The sequence below is a fragment of the Pezoporus flaviventris genome, unplaced genomic scaffold (assembly GCF_033815535.1).
Source record: "Pezoporus flaviventris isolate CSIRO_AGI_PZ_B2104156 unplaced genomic scaffold, CSIRO_AGI_Pfla_v1 ptg000015l, whole genome shotgun sequence".
Classification (NCBI taxonomy): Eukaryota; Metazoa; Chordata; class Aves; order Psittaciformes; family Psittacidae; genus Pezoporus; species Pezoporus flaviventris.
The window spans coordinates 28,806,576-28,825,275 of NW_026892563.1; the positions used below are offsets into that span (position 1 = coordinate 28,806,576).

The following is an 18,700-nucleotide window of genomic DNA, read 5'->3' on the forward strand; positions in this document are numbered from 1 at the left end:
GGCTGTTGTGTTTCACAAAGCTCTCCTCTCAAGCAAGGAGGGAGAGATGTCCTGCAAAACTAATGAACAGCTTTCAGCTGGATCTGAGTTCAGTATGGAGTCATTGCAAAGACCAAACTGCTGGGATGGTCCATGATGGTCCATTTGCAATGTTTAATACCAGTTGGTTGCGTGCTGCATCTTTCTTTGATATGGTGCCTGCAGTAATCAAATGGAGAAATCACAAATAGCAAATCTCTAAAATCAGGCATGTTCCTGGCAGGACCTGACCTGAAGCATGTAGCTATCTGGCCAGTTGTAAACAGTTCTTGCCACCATGGTTATTTTCTAATATCACTCAGAAGTGCAAAAAGACTCTTAAGACATTGAGCTCCAGGTAGATGCTGATGGTAGGTAGGTGATGCTACAAAAATGATCAGTTCCTTCAAATATTTCTGTGTTTTAACTAGTAGCATCCATGTCTTGGTTCAGTTTTATGCCTGCACATGTGCCCTTCTGACTGGAGTCATCCCTTCTTTCATGGTTACTTGTGCAGAACCCTTACACCAGTTTGTGCAAACTTGGTAAGTTTGAATCAGGTCTGAATATTTATTGATCTGACCTTGTCCATTCTGTAGTGTGTTCTTTAATTTAATGACCGTAAAGCATTCAGGTATGTTGGCATGAAGGGTGCACTGGAAAAAAATAGGTGATTGATTGATTGATTATGTAGAAGTTTTATTCTCTCCATAGTTAACAGTGAAGCTAGTTTTCCATTGTACATTTGTGTCATCCAGGGCATACATATCTGAAGTAAACCAGCCTGCCTGCATGTATGAATCATATATGGAAGCAGCTACACTCTCGTGTAAGGATTAAATTTGTCTATTTTAATGATACACATAAATAAAAATCTTCAAAATGCAATTCAGAGTGGAGGGTTCAAAGCACAGACAGGATGTCCTTTCTCCTGCTCTCTCAGACAGTTTTCATGTCACCATACCAAGATAACTTGGCACAGACATCCCAACATTTACCTGTTGGTCCTGGGAAGATCTGAATTCATACTGTTGCCTGCTTTTAGAAGTCACAAATATTTCCGCTTTTTATTTGTGTGTGCACCCTGTGGCATGGGAACAGCAGTCACAGGAAAACTCCAAGCTCAGAAGCTGCTGAATGGTTGTAACAGGGGGATAGAGATGGAAGCAACATGAAATCAGCTCCTTAATATGTTGAAATGTACCAAAGAACCAAAAGCAGTCTGGAAAAAAAAAAAAGGGAGGATTCTTCCATGTCCAAAAAATTTCTGTTCCTAGGAGTAGCCAAAATGGCAGGGTGTTCATTTAAGTGGATTATGCTGGTATTGGTAATACACAACCTCAATACACAACCTCTCTCCATTTTTTACATGAAGAACAATGTAACAAATATTACTAGCATTTAAATTATTACTCCTGGGCAAGCAAATTAGCACCTTGCTGAGACAACTGGGATAATGCACACACCATTTAGAGCTATGCTTCCACCTCTCTAGAGAATTGTTTATTTGTTACATATAGTTCCAATTTTGAAAGTTTTCTTCACAATTAGAACAGCCACAGATTTAACCCACTTTCGTTTTCCTAGATGACAGGTGAAATTCCAGAGAATGGGTAGGTAGCCCACAAAGAGATTTTGCTGGAGTACATGAATACACAGTGTCTGTTTCCAAGCCCTAGACTATGTTAATCACATTCTTTCTGCATCAATGTTGGACTGTCTGTAAATTTACGAAGGCCATGGATACTGTGTTTTCATGTTATAATGTCTTTATTGAATGTATTCTAGCTGAATCCTTTAAGGAAAGGCAGGTAATGTGACATAACCATCCCCAAGCAAAACTTCTTGTCTCATAATTCACCTAGTTCTCCAGTACAGCTAACGTGTAAGCATTTCTCAAGGAGCTGTGAGAGAAGGAAAATGGTGCTAAACTCCTTTTAAAATTATCCAGTCTAAACTAGTGCTGCATGCAATAAATCACATTGCTCTGAAAATCCTAAATGGGGGAATGGGCCATGGCCTCACACCTATCAGCATTATGACGAAGAATGCAGCTGTTAACAGTAGGAATAACTTACTTCTGGCATATTTCTGCTTCCTTCCAAACTTGCTTCTGCACATTGAATTCCAAGTCTAGTACAGATGTCTAGCACATATGTCATTTTATCATCTCTCTCCTACTATGATGAGTACCATTTCCATTTCTCCCAGTCCCCTTCACATTTCTTACCAACTTGTAATTTCTGTAAATCCCACCATCTTCTTCCTTCCCACAGCAGCTGCCCCATAACCTTTCCCCAGATTTTTATACATCTAAAGAAATCAATATTTTACATTAGCCTCCTCAGCTTACATACATATCTTACTGTCTCCATCCAGTGCAGGTCCCCTTCTTCATTTGCCTGTTGTCTTCAGAGCTCTTTTTGAACACTCACCTCCTAGCTGTCCAGCTTTCATCACTTTCTTACTCCTTACTTTCATCACTTTGTTATTCCTTACTTCACACAGACCAACTTCAAATGGGTTTCTCTCTCATGTATCCTTCCACATATGCTGAGTTTCTACATTGTTCAAAGGACCTTAAGGAAACGGAGTAGTAGAAATGAGAGGCTGGCTGTGAAAAAACGCAGAAGGACTTGATGAGACTGAGCGCTAAAATGGCAGATGACATCCAAGGCTAATAAATGTAAAGCATTACAAATAAGAAAATTTAACTTATGAAATGATGATCTCAGAGCTGACCATTGCCATCCAGCAACCATATTTTGTGTATGTAATAAATATATACTGGATACTATGTGAGGATCTGGTCCCTTGCCTCAAATATGACAAAGCAGAACTGGAAAGGGTTCAGAGAAGAACAGCCAGAATAATCAGAGACATGGAGCAGCCCCCAAATAATGAATAAGTAATTTGGGCTGAGAAACTGAGAGCTAAGGATGTGGCATAACAATAGAAGGGGGTGAAATCCAGTGGGGCACGTACATACTACCTAGAGATTATCTCTAGGAGGCTAGTGGGCAGTGGGTTCAGAACAGACAAAAACGAGATGACACAGCATTCAGTAAGTTGTGGGACTTCTTGCCACAAGAGATCACCAAGGCTAGCAGGTACAAGGCTATAATGGCTATAACTCAAAAATTACTAGGCACCTCCACAGAAGGAAAATCTATCAAGGGCTATTAAATAAAGAAATATCACATCTGGCTCAGGAAGTCCTTGAGTTGCAAATTATTAGAAACTGGAAGATCATGCTGGGGTAATATCACTTTATATTCTTCCTTAGGTTTTTACCGTTGTTCTCTGTCAGAGACAGGATATTGAGCCAGATGGACCTTTGGTCTGACCCCACACAGCCTTTCTGATGTTCCTGTGTTCATATTCTTAACTGACCGTATGGATGCTCCTTGCACTTTCACCTTCTGCTATACAATGCCAACAAAAACCCTCCTGCTTATAGGAGCAAACTGAGGCTGAGCAAAAATAAAGGTCCCAGCGCATTTTTGCTGAAAAATCCTTTGTAAATACTTACCTACTCTTTTAATCTAGTGTAAGACCAGCCACATTGCTGAAAAAACATTCACTCTAAAGCTCTGGTCACCTGAAACAATCTGTGCAGACCTCTCCCCTTTCACCGATTCCCTACCTCCTTCTAAATTCTCATCTTAAAACCTGAATTTGTAGCCTGCCTTCAGCCTCTCAATTTCTGTCTCTCCTGGTTATTGGTCTTATGACTGAATGCTTTAATATTTTCACCATGCAAGGTCTTTATGTCACTGTTTCATGTAATCTATACCTGTGAGTTACCCATCTCGCTTTCAAGCACAGGCCATACAACAGACTGCATGGAGTCCAAAATGATCCCCACCCCCTTACTGCTTTGGGGGTTTGGCTTTATTAACAAGGATATAAGCAATAAGAAAATAAAGTTCAGCTATTTCTAAGGCTTCTCCCTCATGACTGCTCAGCCAGCATCTTAGATGGACTCTCCCCAGCAAACAATTTTTATCTCCCTTTTACACAAGTGAACTAATAAGCCATCTACCTCAGTGAGTCAGCAGAACCCACATAACCCTTTCCCAGAAGGATCAAAACTTGCTATTAGGATGGTTTGGCTCAGGCTCGTTACAGAACCATATTCTGCCCCTTGGTCTTGAATAATTTATTTGTGCAACAGACCTAGATCACTGTTTAAATCAAAATGCTACCTAAACTGTAGGCTGTGCTGTACAGTGCAAAATTAAACCAATTACTGTATCATATAATGCTCATCTTTTACAGTGTAAGATGCCCCCTACAGTACTGCAGAAAACAGCAGCCAGGCATAGTAGGAAGCCAGAGATTTTTCCAAGGGAACCAGCCTTTGGTAAAAAGTAAACTCAGTGTCAGAAGGTATTGCACACTTCCACTTTGATCCATTGAAACTTAAAACCTTGAAGTGAATTAGAAGCCTTATAGAATCTCTGGATGCCTGAAACACAAACAAGACCATGTTTCTTTATGTCTTCAAAAATGTAATCTGAGTTTACTAAAAAAAAAGACAAAAAAACCCCAACCCCTCAGCAAAAAAAAGAACCCTCACAAGTAAAATATGTTCTTTCTCGTATTTTCCTACCCCTGTTACTGTTCAATCACCTGATTTTGAGACTCCATTCACCTGACAATAAGTAGCTATCATTTACCCTCATCCTGGCTGTCAGAAAGAGTCATCTTTGTCTTCAGAGAAGCAGGGATAACGTCTAATCAGTGAGTTATAGTTGAGAGTTTTAGGAAAAATGGCACTTGCATTTTGTTATCAGTAACCATTATTTAGATAGCATTGCTGATGTGCAATGTGGTGTCATACAGACAAGGACAAAGACCAGGCCCTCACCCTGTGGAGCTTACTGTCTATATTACACAATTAAAACAGAGAATGGTACTAGCATAATAGTAATAGTGAGCTCTAAGCATCACAGTGGGAGGGAGAAGAGATGCAAGAAAGGCAAAATTTCCTGTGAGAGAGCAATACCACATCATCCCTCCATCGTTGTTTTATACTCAGCTCTGCCAGAGGGTTTTGTTGTTTCAAAATACAGCCTGTACAGAGGAGGGAACAGATAATTCCAGAGTAGAAATCAGGAGAAACTGGCCAAGGTGTTTATGAGAGAGGTGAAGGACGTGGACTGGTGACAGAGTTGGGTGCTTTGGTGTATCAAAGATGCAGTGTCACACAAGCCATGCAAGTGATGTTGTGGCAGGCCTGGCAGGTTGTGTGTCACATAAACTCACAAGGTTCTGCAGGGCATGGGAAGACCTGAGGCTCTTAACTTGGTGTACTCAATTAACATGGAAACTGTGCTCCTTCTATCCACTCTGTAAAGTGGGCTCTGTAACTCATGATACAAGCAACATGTTAATGTAACAAGCCAGCTAAACCTACCATCTCGTAAAAATGAGCTTCCAAGTACCACATTTGACGAACGCAACAATTTGTCCTTAGGTATATGGTGCATTCTGCCAGTGCTTTAGTTATATGTCATTTTATTTTGGGGTCAGTTTGTGTATCATTCTTTTAAGGAAATCATGTTGAAAATTAATACAGGACAATCTGACTATAGACATAAAACCCTAGACTTAGCTGAGCTGCATACATAAATCAAACTGAAGTCAGTACTTCAGAAAACCAGGCTAACCTAACACTAATTTTAGCCCTAACTCCATCTCTTTAACTACATCAGAACATAATTTTTAAACTGCATTTATATTACTACATTTTTGTTTTGTTGACCCAAAAATAGCAGGAACCAGCCATACTGGAGCAGAGAAGAGTCCATCTAATGAAAACAATGGTACCACAGGAATTACATTCATTACTGCAGTGAACTTCTGAAAAAAAAAAGCGGCATCTTTTTTTTCCTAATATTCAGCTTTGCCTCTCCTACTTAGTGAAGCAAAACAGTACATGTATTTCCCTGAACTGTCTTATTTCTGTAGACATCCATGAGATTGGTGCAGAAAATGGAGCCTACCTGGCAGTATCTTCTCAGTGGCATAAAGTAAAACTGATTAAGAGAGAAACATTCTTCAAGTTCCTCGAAAAGGCCGTTGGCTTCTTCCATTTATGATCAAAAAGATCCTAGAAAAAATATGTCCACTCTTTAACGAGACTAGGAAATTGAAATAACCAAAATGGGATGTGATTGGTCTTTTTACTTGAGGTGCTTTTGCTACTGAAACATCGTCTGTCTCCTAACAGCTTCTAACATTGTGCTCCTACCTACATGGATCATTTAACACTAGCATCTTCTTTCTGACAAACCACAAACACTTCCAAAACTTGACCTCTTCCCTTTATCGCTTTTGATTAAGAATAGAACTATCTGCAAGAAATGCCCTACAAACCACAAAGGATTATCAGAAATATAATGATGAGTGATTCAGAGACTCTGTGGCTCTGCTTGTGTTTCTGTAATCTCATCTTGGTCACTCTTCCCTTCGCTGCCGAAGCTTTGCTGTAGTTTCTTCTACTCGGTTTCTCCAAGCAGCAATAATGGCATCATCATCCATCTCTTCTTCCTCTTCTTCACGCATGGTTCGCCTGTACTGTGAGAACTGTCTAGATGCAAATCTTTCTTCACTTTGTTCCACTTTTGCCTCCTTTCCATCCTCTTCAGACTTTGAAAAGCTCTGCCTGAACTTTCTCTTAGCTCCAAATTCTGACATGTCTGACGTGGCTTCCTCTTCACATGCCTCCACATGATATCTAACTCTACTCTGTGTAGGTGGTTCAGGGAATTCAGAGTCAAAGGATGGTTCAAGTGTTTGTCTGAAAACATGGAGCTCTGGGCAATTTTCTCTGGAACTTGTCTCACTGATCCTTGACCTTGAGAACTTATACATATTCTTGTCCTCTTTTGCAGAAGCAGAGGAAAATCTTGACATGGTTCTCAGTGAATCTCCTTTTGACTCGTAGGAAGAAGAGCTGTCCAGCTCTTCTCTTTGGGATCTGGAGATTCTGTAACTGGATGTTTCAGAATCCATCTCTCTAACTGTGGATGATCTGCTGTATTTCTCTCTAGCCTTCTTGCTTTGACCATAAAATGATGATGGCTCTCTTTCTGCTTTCAGGCTGCTGAGCCACTTGGTAATATCAGTCTCTGTCTCTGACCTCGGTACACCTGTGTTTGCAGGTTGACTGAATAGATCAAAGATTCTGTCACTTCCTTCAACATGTGCTTGCAAGGGGTGCCTGTGGCTGTTTGTTGTACTCTCTCTGTCATCTTCTATTTCCTTGCCCTCTCCTTTGGTCGTCTTTTTTTTAAATGAAGTGCTCCGTTTATTGTCTCTGATCACCTTTTCAGTTTGGTAATCTGTCATTTTCTCTCTCATTTCCATTTGCATCTCCTTCTCCTTCCTCCTGATTTTCTTTAAATCAACCTCATCAGCAAAGAGGCTGTACAGTGGCGTGCTTGTCTGTGTTGTCTTCATGTTTGAACCAGTCCTTTCTGTCCTTGCATTTGCTGAGGTATTGCAAGACAGGACAGGCTGAGACTCAGCCTTGTGCATGTCCTGCTGGCGAAGCTGAGAGGTAGCAAGAGATGAGTTACTTCGAGCACAAAGAGGATAAACTTTATCATCATCTACACCACTGCCAAGGTCTCCTGACATTATGGAGGCCATTACAGATGATGGACGGGACAGCATCATGATCTCATTTTGCTTCTGAGCAATGGTTTCACTGACCACGTTAGCGATCCAGTTCTGAATGCTTGCCATGGATATTGTATCACCTGGGCTGACTGGGAGTTTGGGAAGGGGTATACTTGGCATCTGAGGCTGCATTGCCCCTGTATTGCTCCTGGTCTGTGATAAAGATGAATGATTTATCTGCATGCTCAGTGCAGAAGCTGCATCCTCGGCACCGCCTGCAGAAGGTTCTGAGGCCCAGAAAGCTGACAGTGGGATACTCCCACTCATCGTACTGTCTGTCTCCCAGCTACACATGGACTGGCTTTCTGCTAAGATCTTCTTTGTACGTTCAAGGAGCTCTACACGCCTCTGCTTCTTTTTAGCTGATGCAGAATCCTCGCTTTTGGCGAATTCCACAAATTCCTCCTTGCTTTCACTGCCCACCTTCTTCTGGCGCTTCATTTTCCAAGCTTGGTAGGCAGTCAGGTTAATATCTGACAAACTCTTTCCTTCTGTCCCCTCTATACCTGCATGGCTGCCATCTTCTGCTGGAGATGGTGCACCAGATGATGATGGTTCTAAATCCTTCTTGTGAAAGCCAAACTGAATCCTCTTGATCTTCCACCTTTCCAGAGGAGTCAATTTGTCTTTCTTCTTTTGGCAGAAATTGTAAAAGGAGCTACTGTCTGAAAGCACACTCTCCTCATCCACATCCCTGTCCTCTCCTGTTTCTGGGGGTTGTCTCTTCCCACAGTTTTTATTCTTAGAATGATACCTTCGAGCAGCTTCCTTCTCAATCTCCAGAAGCCTCTGGTTCCACATGTCCCAGGTGCTCTCTGAAGACATAGAGCCTGTGCGGCTCCTCCTCATCCTGCTTAAGCTACTGGCTTCCAGCTGTTGTCTTAGGGTTCGAATCTCAAAACTGCTCACACTCTCAACATCATGAAATTCACCTGGTGGGTAAGGTTTTCCTCCCATGCTGGCATCTCCGTACTCCTCTCTAGGTGGACTCTCAATTTGATATTTCTCATTTCTGCACTGCCAGTCATGGATCCTCTGTTCCACATCCTCCTCAGATTGTTCCCCTTCCTGATCCAGAAACTTTGGTGATGTTCTTCTACCATGGTTAACTCTGGGTTCCTTTGTAGGCAGGCCTTGTTTCTTCCTCCATTCCTCATACAAGTGTTCCTCTTCCTCCTCACTGATGAGGGTGGAGTGTTTGGAAACCCAGCTAGTTTTTTCCACTGATGAAGAGCTCATTAAACTACCCAGCAGGCTGGTGGTGTCCTCTTCTTCTACTGTGATGGAGTGGGCTTTGGCTCCCATGACACTTTCTGAGTCCCCAGCTCCAGATGGCTGGGAAGAAGTCCCTGCACTGACAACAGGACTTTGACTAGGAGTGATTTCTTCACTTCCAGTATGCTCCAGCTCTCGCTCTTCCAACAATTGCTCATTGAGATCCCTTAGCTGTTTCAGAAAGCCATCATTGGGGTAAATGGCACGCTTCTTTCTCAGAGTCATCAGAGCCTCCAAAACAGTCATGTGGTGGTAGATCATCAGGTAAGCAGCCACCAGCACAGCTGAGCGACTGATCCCCATTTCACTGTTGACAAGGATTTTGCCTACAGATATTGAATAGAGAAGCAATTAGCTATTTCCAATAACATAGAGAAGTTGCCCTGATATATATCACAATAGGATTCTCTGAATAGTGTTAAAAATTATATGCTATATGTTTCGGTAACTGAAAGCAGTACTAAATATTTGTTAGCTTTATCTTAACAAAATCTAGATATGTATGAATAAAAAGCACATTAGTATTAAAAGTCATGGGCAGGCACATTTTAAAACAAATAATATTTGTATTTTCACCTACACACTTCACTTCCCCAAATAATCAGAAAGCTGTTAGTACATATTAGAAAGACAAGTGACACACTATTCTTGACTTGCTGGCTGACATGGGGTAAGATGTTTAAGCCTTCCATGCTTCAGTTTCCCCATATGTAAAAAGGGAGATACCAGCATTAGCCTCCAGGAAGGTACTAGGAGGATACTCAAATAACTTCTTTTTTTTTTTTTTTTTACAGCACATTATAGGACTGAAATACAATTTAATATTATTTTTATTATTTTTTTTCCAGAATCCACATCTGCTGTTTTGCAAGGTACATTCAAAGATTTGCATATAGACTAGCTAGAGGCCAGAGTCATAGTGTATCTCAGCACGAGAGAACCAAGCAACTAGCAGAAGAGAGCAGACCTTGACTCTGACAAATTGGTTGATACAGCTGCTTCAAACTGCTGGTAACCACTGTTCTGCAAACAGTGACTGCAAGGGATAGAGCCAAAGCTGAGGATATGCTTTATTTCACAGCATTTACACAAGAACCACCTCTTTCAGAAAACTAAGCTTTGGCACAGAATTATTTTTAAAGTTACTTTTATAGCAAATTACAGCTAAAGGAAAGCTTGTAAATATGAAGAGAGGGTAAATGAGGATTTGCTAGCTTGCAAATAACTGAAATTACTGTTTCTACATGTATGATAAAATCCAGTTTAATTAAACTGTTTGCACTGAAACTTAATGAAGCCAGTTTAAACACCACTCTTCTGCCTGCTGATATGTTACTGCAAGTATTTACCTAATGAACCTATTTGTACAATCCCAAAATGTCTTTTACACTTAGTATCAAGAGCCTCAGTTGCCTTCGAAGTGTTTTAAACAGCCAGTGAAGTCTATCTAAAAGCTCACCAAAAGGGGGAGACCTCATTCCTCTGCTTTCTGTCAAAGCTTCTCTGTCTCCTTTCCTGTGTCAGCTCAGGTACGCACTGGACCCTTAAATGAGGTAGCTCAGCAGACTAACCCAAGTGAAACCCATCTCTTCCCTGCTTGACTGTAATTTTTTGCTAGTTTAATGAGCTGAAGGGTCAATGAATGCCATCAGCAGTAAGCACCTGTACTATGCCAAGTGTAGCAATGGGAGTTATGAGGAACATCAATGCTCTTCCATATGCCTCCTCATGGTGCTTGGTGAGCTATTAAAATTGGCTCAACTTTTCTTATGTAGTAACAAAACTTCTCACTTTTCTTCCTGTCACTTCTACTAGGAGGTAATCTGTTGTGTCTTTACAAAAATTACATGCATTGAATATATATATGAAGAGTATCTGTGATATCACTGATTACGGTGTTCATTTTCATATTGAATTCCATAAATATATTTCTATCTGTCCACTGAAACTGCAAAAAAATTGATCAGCATGTACTGGAGGTCCACAGAATAACAATTGCCATGAAAGAGGAGTCCAGCAAATTGTACAGTAGCTTGGGTGTACACCCAGGTGTTCAACCCAGCTGTTTGGATTGTTCTAGTAAATCAGCCTGTTCTTTTGCATCTTGGCAAAAGTGAAACTTGCAGTGTACAATATATATCAATATATAGTATTACATAATATTAATATCTTAAAAATATTTATTGTAGCAGGGCTTTACCTCTTTGCAATAGGCACTTTTATAGCAGCTGAGGGAGGTGCCTTACAGCCAGGTTGAGTCTGAAGACACGGCTTGCAGCAAGAACAGTCAGGCTGCCTACTCTCACTAGTTTACCCCCTCCTGTTTTGATTGGGGCATGGCAAAAAGAGGCAAGAAATGTTCCCTGTAAATGGATAAAAAGAACGAAGTATCTGCCTTCTACCCAGCTGCAAATGTGGCATCAGCTGTTCATCATAGTAACGCTTCCACCCATTAATTCCCAAGCACTATGGAACCACGGCAATCTCCTCTTACCCCTGTAAGTCAGCAGTGCTTCATCAAGGAACTCTGCAGCTGGGCGAAAGTGTTTGGAGATATCCATGTCTGGAAAATCATCCACTTCGATGCCCAGGTACTGGATATTCAGACCGTTGTAGAAAGCTGGGCCTGTGTATACACCTGTACCATGAGCTGCATTCAAGACATGTGTGATCCCCAATCTTTTCAAACGGCTTTTGTTCACTGCAACACTTCTTCAGAAAGGAAAAAAAGGTTAGGTATCAGTGCTCCCAGTAGGAGAGAAAGTGTCTGTTACAGGTCTACAGAGCTCCCAGTCTTTATATACACTGTATCTAACATGTGGCTCCCCTCAGACCTTAATGTCTTTTGAGAGTTCTACAGGTATTTCTTTTCTATACTCACTGGGAAAAGAAAATGAGAAACCTGCACTCACCCCTAGAGCTGCATGTGCAGTTTCCAGTCCAGCTTGATTTTAAACTCATCCTGCCATCCTAAGTTCAGGCTGATTACTTATTTCTCAATTTTTATCACACCGTAATTGTTGCTTTACCCTCTATCCACTAATTCTGTCTGGTCACTTGCACAGGTGTCTCAGCTGAGCCACAGTACAGAAGACCTAACCATTCCACTCAGTATTTGATATGTTTCTTTTTTAACTCTCTTTTACATAATAAAGACTTTACTTCCAATTTCAAGGCCAGTTCCAATCAGAACAGTGTAATTTGTGCTCATTTGCCTTTTCCTCTCCCAAATTGTTGAAGCATCAAAAGAGCACAGGGAAGTTGCTGATTCTAATCCAGAAGTATTTTTCAGTGCAGAGGTCTTTGTGAGTATATTCTGAAAACCACTTTGGAGCTCTCTGGGGATGAAAGGTATTAGATACATTTAATACATGTTATGCCTTCAATGGTTCCATCTGACCCTTCAGTGGAATCTCATGCAACTTGATGACAAAAGCGGACACTCACTTTTCTGCTATGAAGACATTAGGCCAGACTTCATCCACAGCATCCCTGGGGGTCTCTAGCCTGTCCTTCACAAGTCCCCTCTGCAAATCCATCACACATGGTGTGTTAAACAAGCTGGTGTCATCAATCTTTTGCTTAACTCGGTTGTACAGATCTTCCACCATCAGCTGCCGTGCAGACTCTAACATCCTGGGACATGCTGAGTCTACATTGGCATCCTTTGTCTTCAGTTCTGGAATAAACTGACATTGTAACTAAAAGCATGTAAAACCCATGCAAACATATGACCTGTCATTCTTTGTTCTTTCTTTGTCAATTCTTTGTGGATTGCTTTTTTTCCCAGTAACATCACACCATCCTGTCTGCCATGTCTGCATTATGTGCTCATCTAGAAGCCTTAAGGTAGTAATAGGAAGAGCATATTGCACTGTCTTCTCAGTACACAGACCCACATTGGCCAAAAGCCTGGGATTTGAGGGCTCACTCATTCTAGCTCCACAAGAAAGCAGTCTACAGCTTCCTGAGGAGGAGAAGTGGAGAAGGAGGTGCTGAGCTCTTCTCCCTGCTATCCAGTGATAAGACACGTAGGAATGGTTCAAAGATGTGCCGGGGAGGTTCAGACTGGACATTAGGAAGCTTTTCTTTACAGTGGTCAAATACTGGAGCAGGCTTCCTAAACAGGTGATCAATGGCCCATCCCTGTCAGTGTTTAACAGGCCTTTGGACAATGCCCTTAGTAACATGCTTGAGCTTTTGGTCACCCTAAAGTGGTCAGGCACTTGGACTAGATGATCACTGTAGGTCGCTTCCAGCTGAAATATTCTATTCTGTTCTATTCTATTCCATTTGTTACAGAGCAACCATCAAACTGTATTCATCACTGTGGAAGATGATTCTGCCACAGATTCAGTTCACAACTTCAAAGGAAGTCACCAAAGCTTTCTGTAAATTGTCATTTCTTTGTGGTTTCCATCGCTGTCTCAGGTGGGGCTTTTTTATCATTTAGGACCTCTGTATGAGAAAGGCAAACCAAGTGCAACTCAAGTTTCTACTACTTACATATTTATTTTACTCTATATCTCCTCTTACCTTCATTGATTATCTGTTTGGCAGCCACAGCAGATGACAGATGGATTGGCTCCATGAAGATGCTCTCTGTATCAGCATCCGACATCACTGAATACCTGCCAACCAACCAAACTGCCTATTAGGCAAATGCCCTCCACTGGGATCCCATCTCCAGACTTCAGCCCTTTTCATCCATTCCAGAAGAGAGCAGAAGTAACTGGTAGAAGGAAGCCTCAGCTTTTCTACCAGCCCTCAACCCCTGCTCTCCAGTGTGGCACTACAGGCTTCAAATATGCTGTGGTATCCGGTGTTTGCAGGATGCAGACAGATACCACGCGGAAAAGCTGCAGTGGGCTGGGAGTGCAAGAGAATAGACTGGTGGAGGAGTTTTTGGGTAGAGAAGATCAGTGTCTGCTTTGGGAGTGGGACGGGGAAGGATCACAAGGAATAGTCTCACGAGTAGCTCTCAATTAAGATAGACACAAACATTGTCCTAACTAGAATTTATTGAACAATTCAAAACAGATTATGCTAGAAAACTGTTTTTTTCCTATCAGCTAATTACCAAGAGGCATCCTTTTGAGTTATTGCAAGCTGCAATACAAGCATTAAGATTGAAGCCTGTGAATCTCTCTCTGAGTACTCATTGAACACTTTGTAGCGTGAATCTATGGACAGTCTTTCCACTCACACAGCATTGTCTATCTGCAGGTTAGTAAACAAATATGAAACCCACAAACACCTTTGACAGCAGTTCTCTGACACAGCGTGATTTACATACGTTTTTGTTACGCTAAAAAGGGCTACAAAACCAAAGGTATTTCCAACTAGGTCGACCTGTACAGTCCAAGCAAATCTTTCCTTATTTAGACTATCTTAACAAAATGTTTTACAGAGCTTTTTCCCTGATGCACACCCTCTAGATTTCCTTCCAAATAGATGGCACAGATCATCAGGACAAGTTTGTAGCCACCATAGTTGGCAATGAAGGCTTGCAGTACTTGCAACACACTGTGTGGTTTTGTTTAAATAAAGCAGGAGAGGGAGGATGATTAACGTGCGGTCAGGGTGCAGCAAGTGTCTGGAGAGCTCAACTGCCTTCATTCTCCAGAATCAAAATGGAGGGCACAGCCATAGAAAACGACTTAATGGGCTCATCTAGGTCATTTGGTTGGGTTCCAACACTTGTCAACTGTGACTGAAAGTAATCCTTTTCCAGCCCTTCAAAGGAGTTTATGAGATGAGCAAAAGGAGTCTCAGTCTCATTTACAGGAGCTGGCACAAATTTGCAGCTATTCCCTGCTTTCAATTCCTTTTGCTGGAAAGGTTGCCTCCAATCTTAATAAAAAGATAACAGCTGGTAATAATCTGCCACTACAGCCTCAAGAGATTTTAGCTGTAGCTTCCTCAAGCATCCATGAAACACATAGGTACAGAACTGCTCAAGCCTGGATGCTTCAAGTGCCTCATTCTGGTTGGGAAGGACCTTACCATTTTCATCATTGCTCTTGACATTGACAGCAAGACAAAAAGGAGGAAAAAGAAAAAAAAAGAAGAGAAGGAAAAGGAAGGGAAGGCAAGAGAAGGCAAAGTGATACACAGGAGAGGTGTTTCTGTTCACTTTGAGTGACTGATGAGCAGTAGGAGCGTGACTTACCAAGTTCAATACATGATTTTACTGTGAGTTCAGTGAACAATTTTAAACCACATTTAGTTAAATTAAATAAGCACTCTCTCTTCATTTTTTTGCAGTGACCCACAGGTAATGGGAAATATTTCATAACCTCCTACTTGTTGAGGGCCACTGGGATGCGGTCTTCTCAATCCCCACCCACTGCCTTCAGCTTAAATCATCTCAAAGTGTACAGAAAGCCCGGCAGAGCATTTTGCTTTAGGAAAAAGAGTACAAATGGATGGTTTTTTTCCTTATTTTAAGAGAAAACACACCTAATCATGCTTGTTTTGCTTGAGGTAACTCAATTTCTGCTTGCGCTGTGACAGCCTCCTGTTTAGTCCCTGAAGCCTGTAGCTAAGGATGATTCTGAAGCATCCCAAATCCAAAGACCCTCAGTCTTTTAGGGGCTGGGAAAGGCTAATATCAACATAAAAAAATCCACAGGTCCTTAAAATAGAAGGACAGGGCTGAATTTGGGAAGAGAAATTCCAGCATGGGCGTGGATGTAAGAGGTTGAGACAGGGAAGAACAACAATACCACCCTGTAGTAATGCTTTCTGCAACTTAAGCCCCCTGTGTGTGCATACACTTTTAGCAGCATGGATGAAGTAGTGCAGGAGTCCTGTCTCTGAATTCTCTCTCCCTGCTGGCATGCTAACCCCCACCACAGAAAAGGGAAGCTCTGGGATCCATGCTTGATCCTAGTGTGGGTGCGGAGAAGAGGTGTTAGAAGAGGCGGGAAGGCAAGCTGATCTATTACTGTGCTACCAGGAGGCTGTGGCAGTGCCTGCGGCAAAGCATACTCACCGGCTGGGTGAGGGGCTGCGGAGGTAGTGGGCCTGCACGGCTTTCACGTCTGGTCCCTCATCCTCCTCACTGGGCACCACTTGCTCGCTGTCCAAATCTCTGCTGCTGGCCATGGCAGCTGTGAGAGGATCTGCTGCAAGGGGAGCATGGCAGGAGGGAGGGTGTTATAGAGGAGGCCAATCTGGGTGGCGGTGGTTATGGCAGAAGGGGCTCCCACATCTTGCTTCTACAACCCTGTGAGGGGCCCTTGCCACAAGACAGCCACACTGGCCCCTCTGCCAGGGTGCCTGCCATTCCTGAAGCCTTGTGCAGCTCCCTGGCTGCTGCCCAGCAAGCACTCATATCCTTCTTGCCTGTGAGGAAGGCCAGCAAGGAAGGGGTGGCAGGGAAGAAACTCTATCCCCTCCCTGGCTGGCTCAGCCATGCATGGTGGCTGGAAGGAGCTGTACATAGTCAGAGCTGGACTGGAAGGAACATGAGGGGCAAGAAACATGAGACCTCACCTCCCCAAAATGAAACACTCCTGAAAACTCAAGGCCAAATGTACTTCAAGCCTTGGGCCTTTGTCCTTGTAATCCTTTGTGTGCAATCTGCTGTGCCTGCCCTGGGCATGGGAGACCAAGGGGGCCACAGCTTAGTTAAGAGCACGAAAACACAGCAGCCGATGTTCCCTGGGTCCAAGCAGGGCGACTCCTGTCCCGCTGTGCCATGACTGCTGCTGGCGGCTCCAAAGGGCCAAGCAGCCAGACTCAGGAGGGAGAACCGCAGCCATGTGCCACTAGTGGGTGAGGAGCAGCTGCTGCTCATGGGGCAGTGTGAGAAGGGGGAGCAAAGAAAGCGCACTTACCCCTGTGCTGGGGGTCCCTGCTGGAGGTACGGAGATGAAGTCCAGTGAAGAGGGCAGGAAACCTGGCAGGGGACAGTACTGGGGGGAGAGAAATCAGCCCTCCACTCTCGCTCTTTCTGTGGCTTCTTCATCAAGGGGCAGCACAAGTGTCAGCACCAAACCTCTATCAGCTTTCTAAATATAGTGCTATCCTAACACTGGCTGCTGGATTGCACAGGGAAAGAATTCAGTGCCTCATAGATGGCAGCTGGTCAAGTACTTAACTCCTTCCCTGCTGTGAGCTGGATCCTCTGATTTTTCCCAGTTGCAGGAGGAGCCCAGAGAAGAGCCCAGAGCCAGTGGGGCTGAACCTCTGCCTGCAGGGAGCATCCAGGCAAGCAGGATCCCACAAGCACAAAGTGAAATGCTGGTATGACTTCTGATGTCCTTGGGAAACACAGTGAAGCAGACTACCTGGTCTTCTGCAAGGGTTTTGATATTGTTCCCCACAACATTCTTGCCTCTAATTTGGAGACAGTTGGATTTGATGGATGGACTATTCAATGGCTAATGAATTGGCTGGATGGCTGCATCCAGTTACAGTCAGTATCCAAGTATCCAGTACTGATCTCCAAGTACTAATCAGTACTTGGAGATCAGTAACAAGTGGTGTCCCTCAAGCTTCTGTACTGGGGCCAGTACTGTTCAATATATTTATTAATGACATAGACAGTGGGACTGTGTGCACCCTTGGAAATTTTGTGGATGACACCAAGCTCAGTGATGCAGTTGATTTGGTAGAGGGAAGGGATGCCATCCAGCATAACATGAACAGGCTTGAGGAATGGACCCATGTGAGCCTCATGAGGTTCAACAAGGCCAAGTGCAAGGTCCTGCACCTGTGTCAGGGTAATCCCCAATAGCAGTGCAGTCTGGGGGATGAAGGGATTGAGAGCAGCCCTGCAGAGAAGGACTGAGGATAAAGGTGGATGAAAAACTGGATGAGAACCAGCAACATGCTTCGCAGCCCAGAAAGCCTGGGTAGCATCAGAAGGAGTGTGACCAGTAGGTTGAGTGAGGTAATTCTCCCGCTCTACTCTGCTCCTGTGAGATCTCACCTGCAGCACTGCATCCAGCTCTGGAGCCCCCAGTACAAGACATTGACCTGTCAGAGAAGGCCCCGGGGAGGGACACGAAAATTGTGAGAGGGCTGGAGCACCTCTCCTATAGAGAAAGGCTGAGAGAGTTGGGGTTCCTCAGCCTGGAGAAGAGAAGGCTCTGGGGAGACCTTATTGCAGCCCTTCAGTACTTAAATACTATAAAAAAGATGGAAAAACACTTTTTACCAGGGTCTGCAGTGACAGAGTAGATTTAGATTAGATATAAAGAAGAAATCCTTTACTATGAGGATGGTGAGACACTGAACAGGTTGCCCACGGAAGGCTGGGGGTACCCCATCACTGAGGTGTTCCAGGTCAGGTTGGAAGAGGTTTTGAGCAACCTGATCTAGTGAAAAATGTCCATGCTTGTGGCAGGGGGGTTAGACCAGACGATCTTGAAAGGTCCCTTCTGACCCAAACCATTCTGTGATTTTATGATTGTACGGTCATCTGAATTTTGTTCTTGCAAGAGCTAGGACTGAGGTACATTGTGTCTTCTTTGATTTTCAAAGTTCCCATCTCTTGACTTTCCAGCAAAGCTTGTGAGTCAGGCTGGTCTGAGGCAGACCAGATGAAAACCCAACTGCTATTTACCTGTACTGAGGGCTCCAGTTCTGAGTCATGCAATGACATCCCACTGTTGATTCCTTTTGCAAACAAACAAGCAAACAAGAAAGGAAGTGGAAAAGAAAACTGACCTATCTCATACTACAGATACCTTTGATGCTGCAT

At 43.1% G+C, this 18,700-nt stretch overlaps 1 protein-coding gene across 3 annotated transcripts; it reads right to left on the reverse strand.

Annotated features, from left to right (window-relative positions):
• Positions 1-692: 692 nt before the first annotated feature.
• Positions 693-16,966, reverse strand: STYXL2 (serine/threonine/tyrosine interacting like 2). Of its 3 annotated transcripts, XR_009743485.1 has the most exons (7): positions 16,830-16,966; positions 15,983-16,115; positions 13,522-13,616; positions 12,433-12,664; positions 11,480-11,697; positions 6,030-9,311; positions 693-2,597 (listed from the first exon to the last, which is right to left on the reverse strand). XR_009743485.1 is itself a non-coding variant. In XM_061453934.1 (6 exons), exons 2-6 carry the CDS (start codon positions 16,093-16,095, stop codon positions 6,484-6,486), a joined length of 3,486 nt encoding a protein of 1,161 aa, XP_061309918.1. In that variant the 5' UTR covers positions 16,096-16,115; positions 16,830-16,966; the 3' UTR covers positions 5,525-6,483. The 3 variants fall into 3 exon arrangements, 2 of the variants coding, with proteins under 2 accessions (XP_061309918.1, XP_061309919.1); XM_061453934.1 differs by lacking the exon at positions 693-2,597 and having other exon boundaries at positions 5,525-9,311; XM_061453935.1 differs by lacking the exon at positions 693-2,597 and having other exon boundaries at positions 5,525-9,311; positions 15,983-16,112; positions 16,830-16,952.
• Positions 16,967-18,700: the final 1,734 nt, after the last annotated feature.

What these genes read in the sequence shown, in the direction of transcription:
- STYXL2 (XM_061453934.1), bottom strand. Translation starts at nt 16,095, where the DNA reads ATGGCCAGCAGCAGAGATTTGGACAGCGAGCAAGTGGTGCCCAGTGAG. An exon ending in CGCAGCCCCTCACCCAGCCG is followed by an intron (nt 13,617 to 15,982) that starts GTGAGTATGCTT and finishes GTTGGTTGGCAG; the next exon opens with GTATTCAGTGATGTCGGATG. An exon ending in AATGTCTTCATAGCAGAAAA is followed by an intron (nt 11,698 to 12,432) that starts GTGAGTGTCCGC and finishes TCCTTTCTGAAG; the next exon opens with AAGTGTTGCAGTGAACAAAA.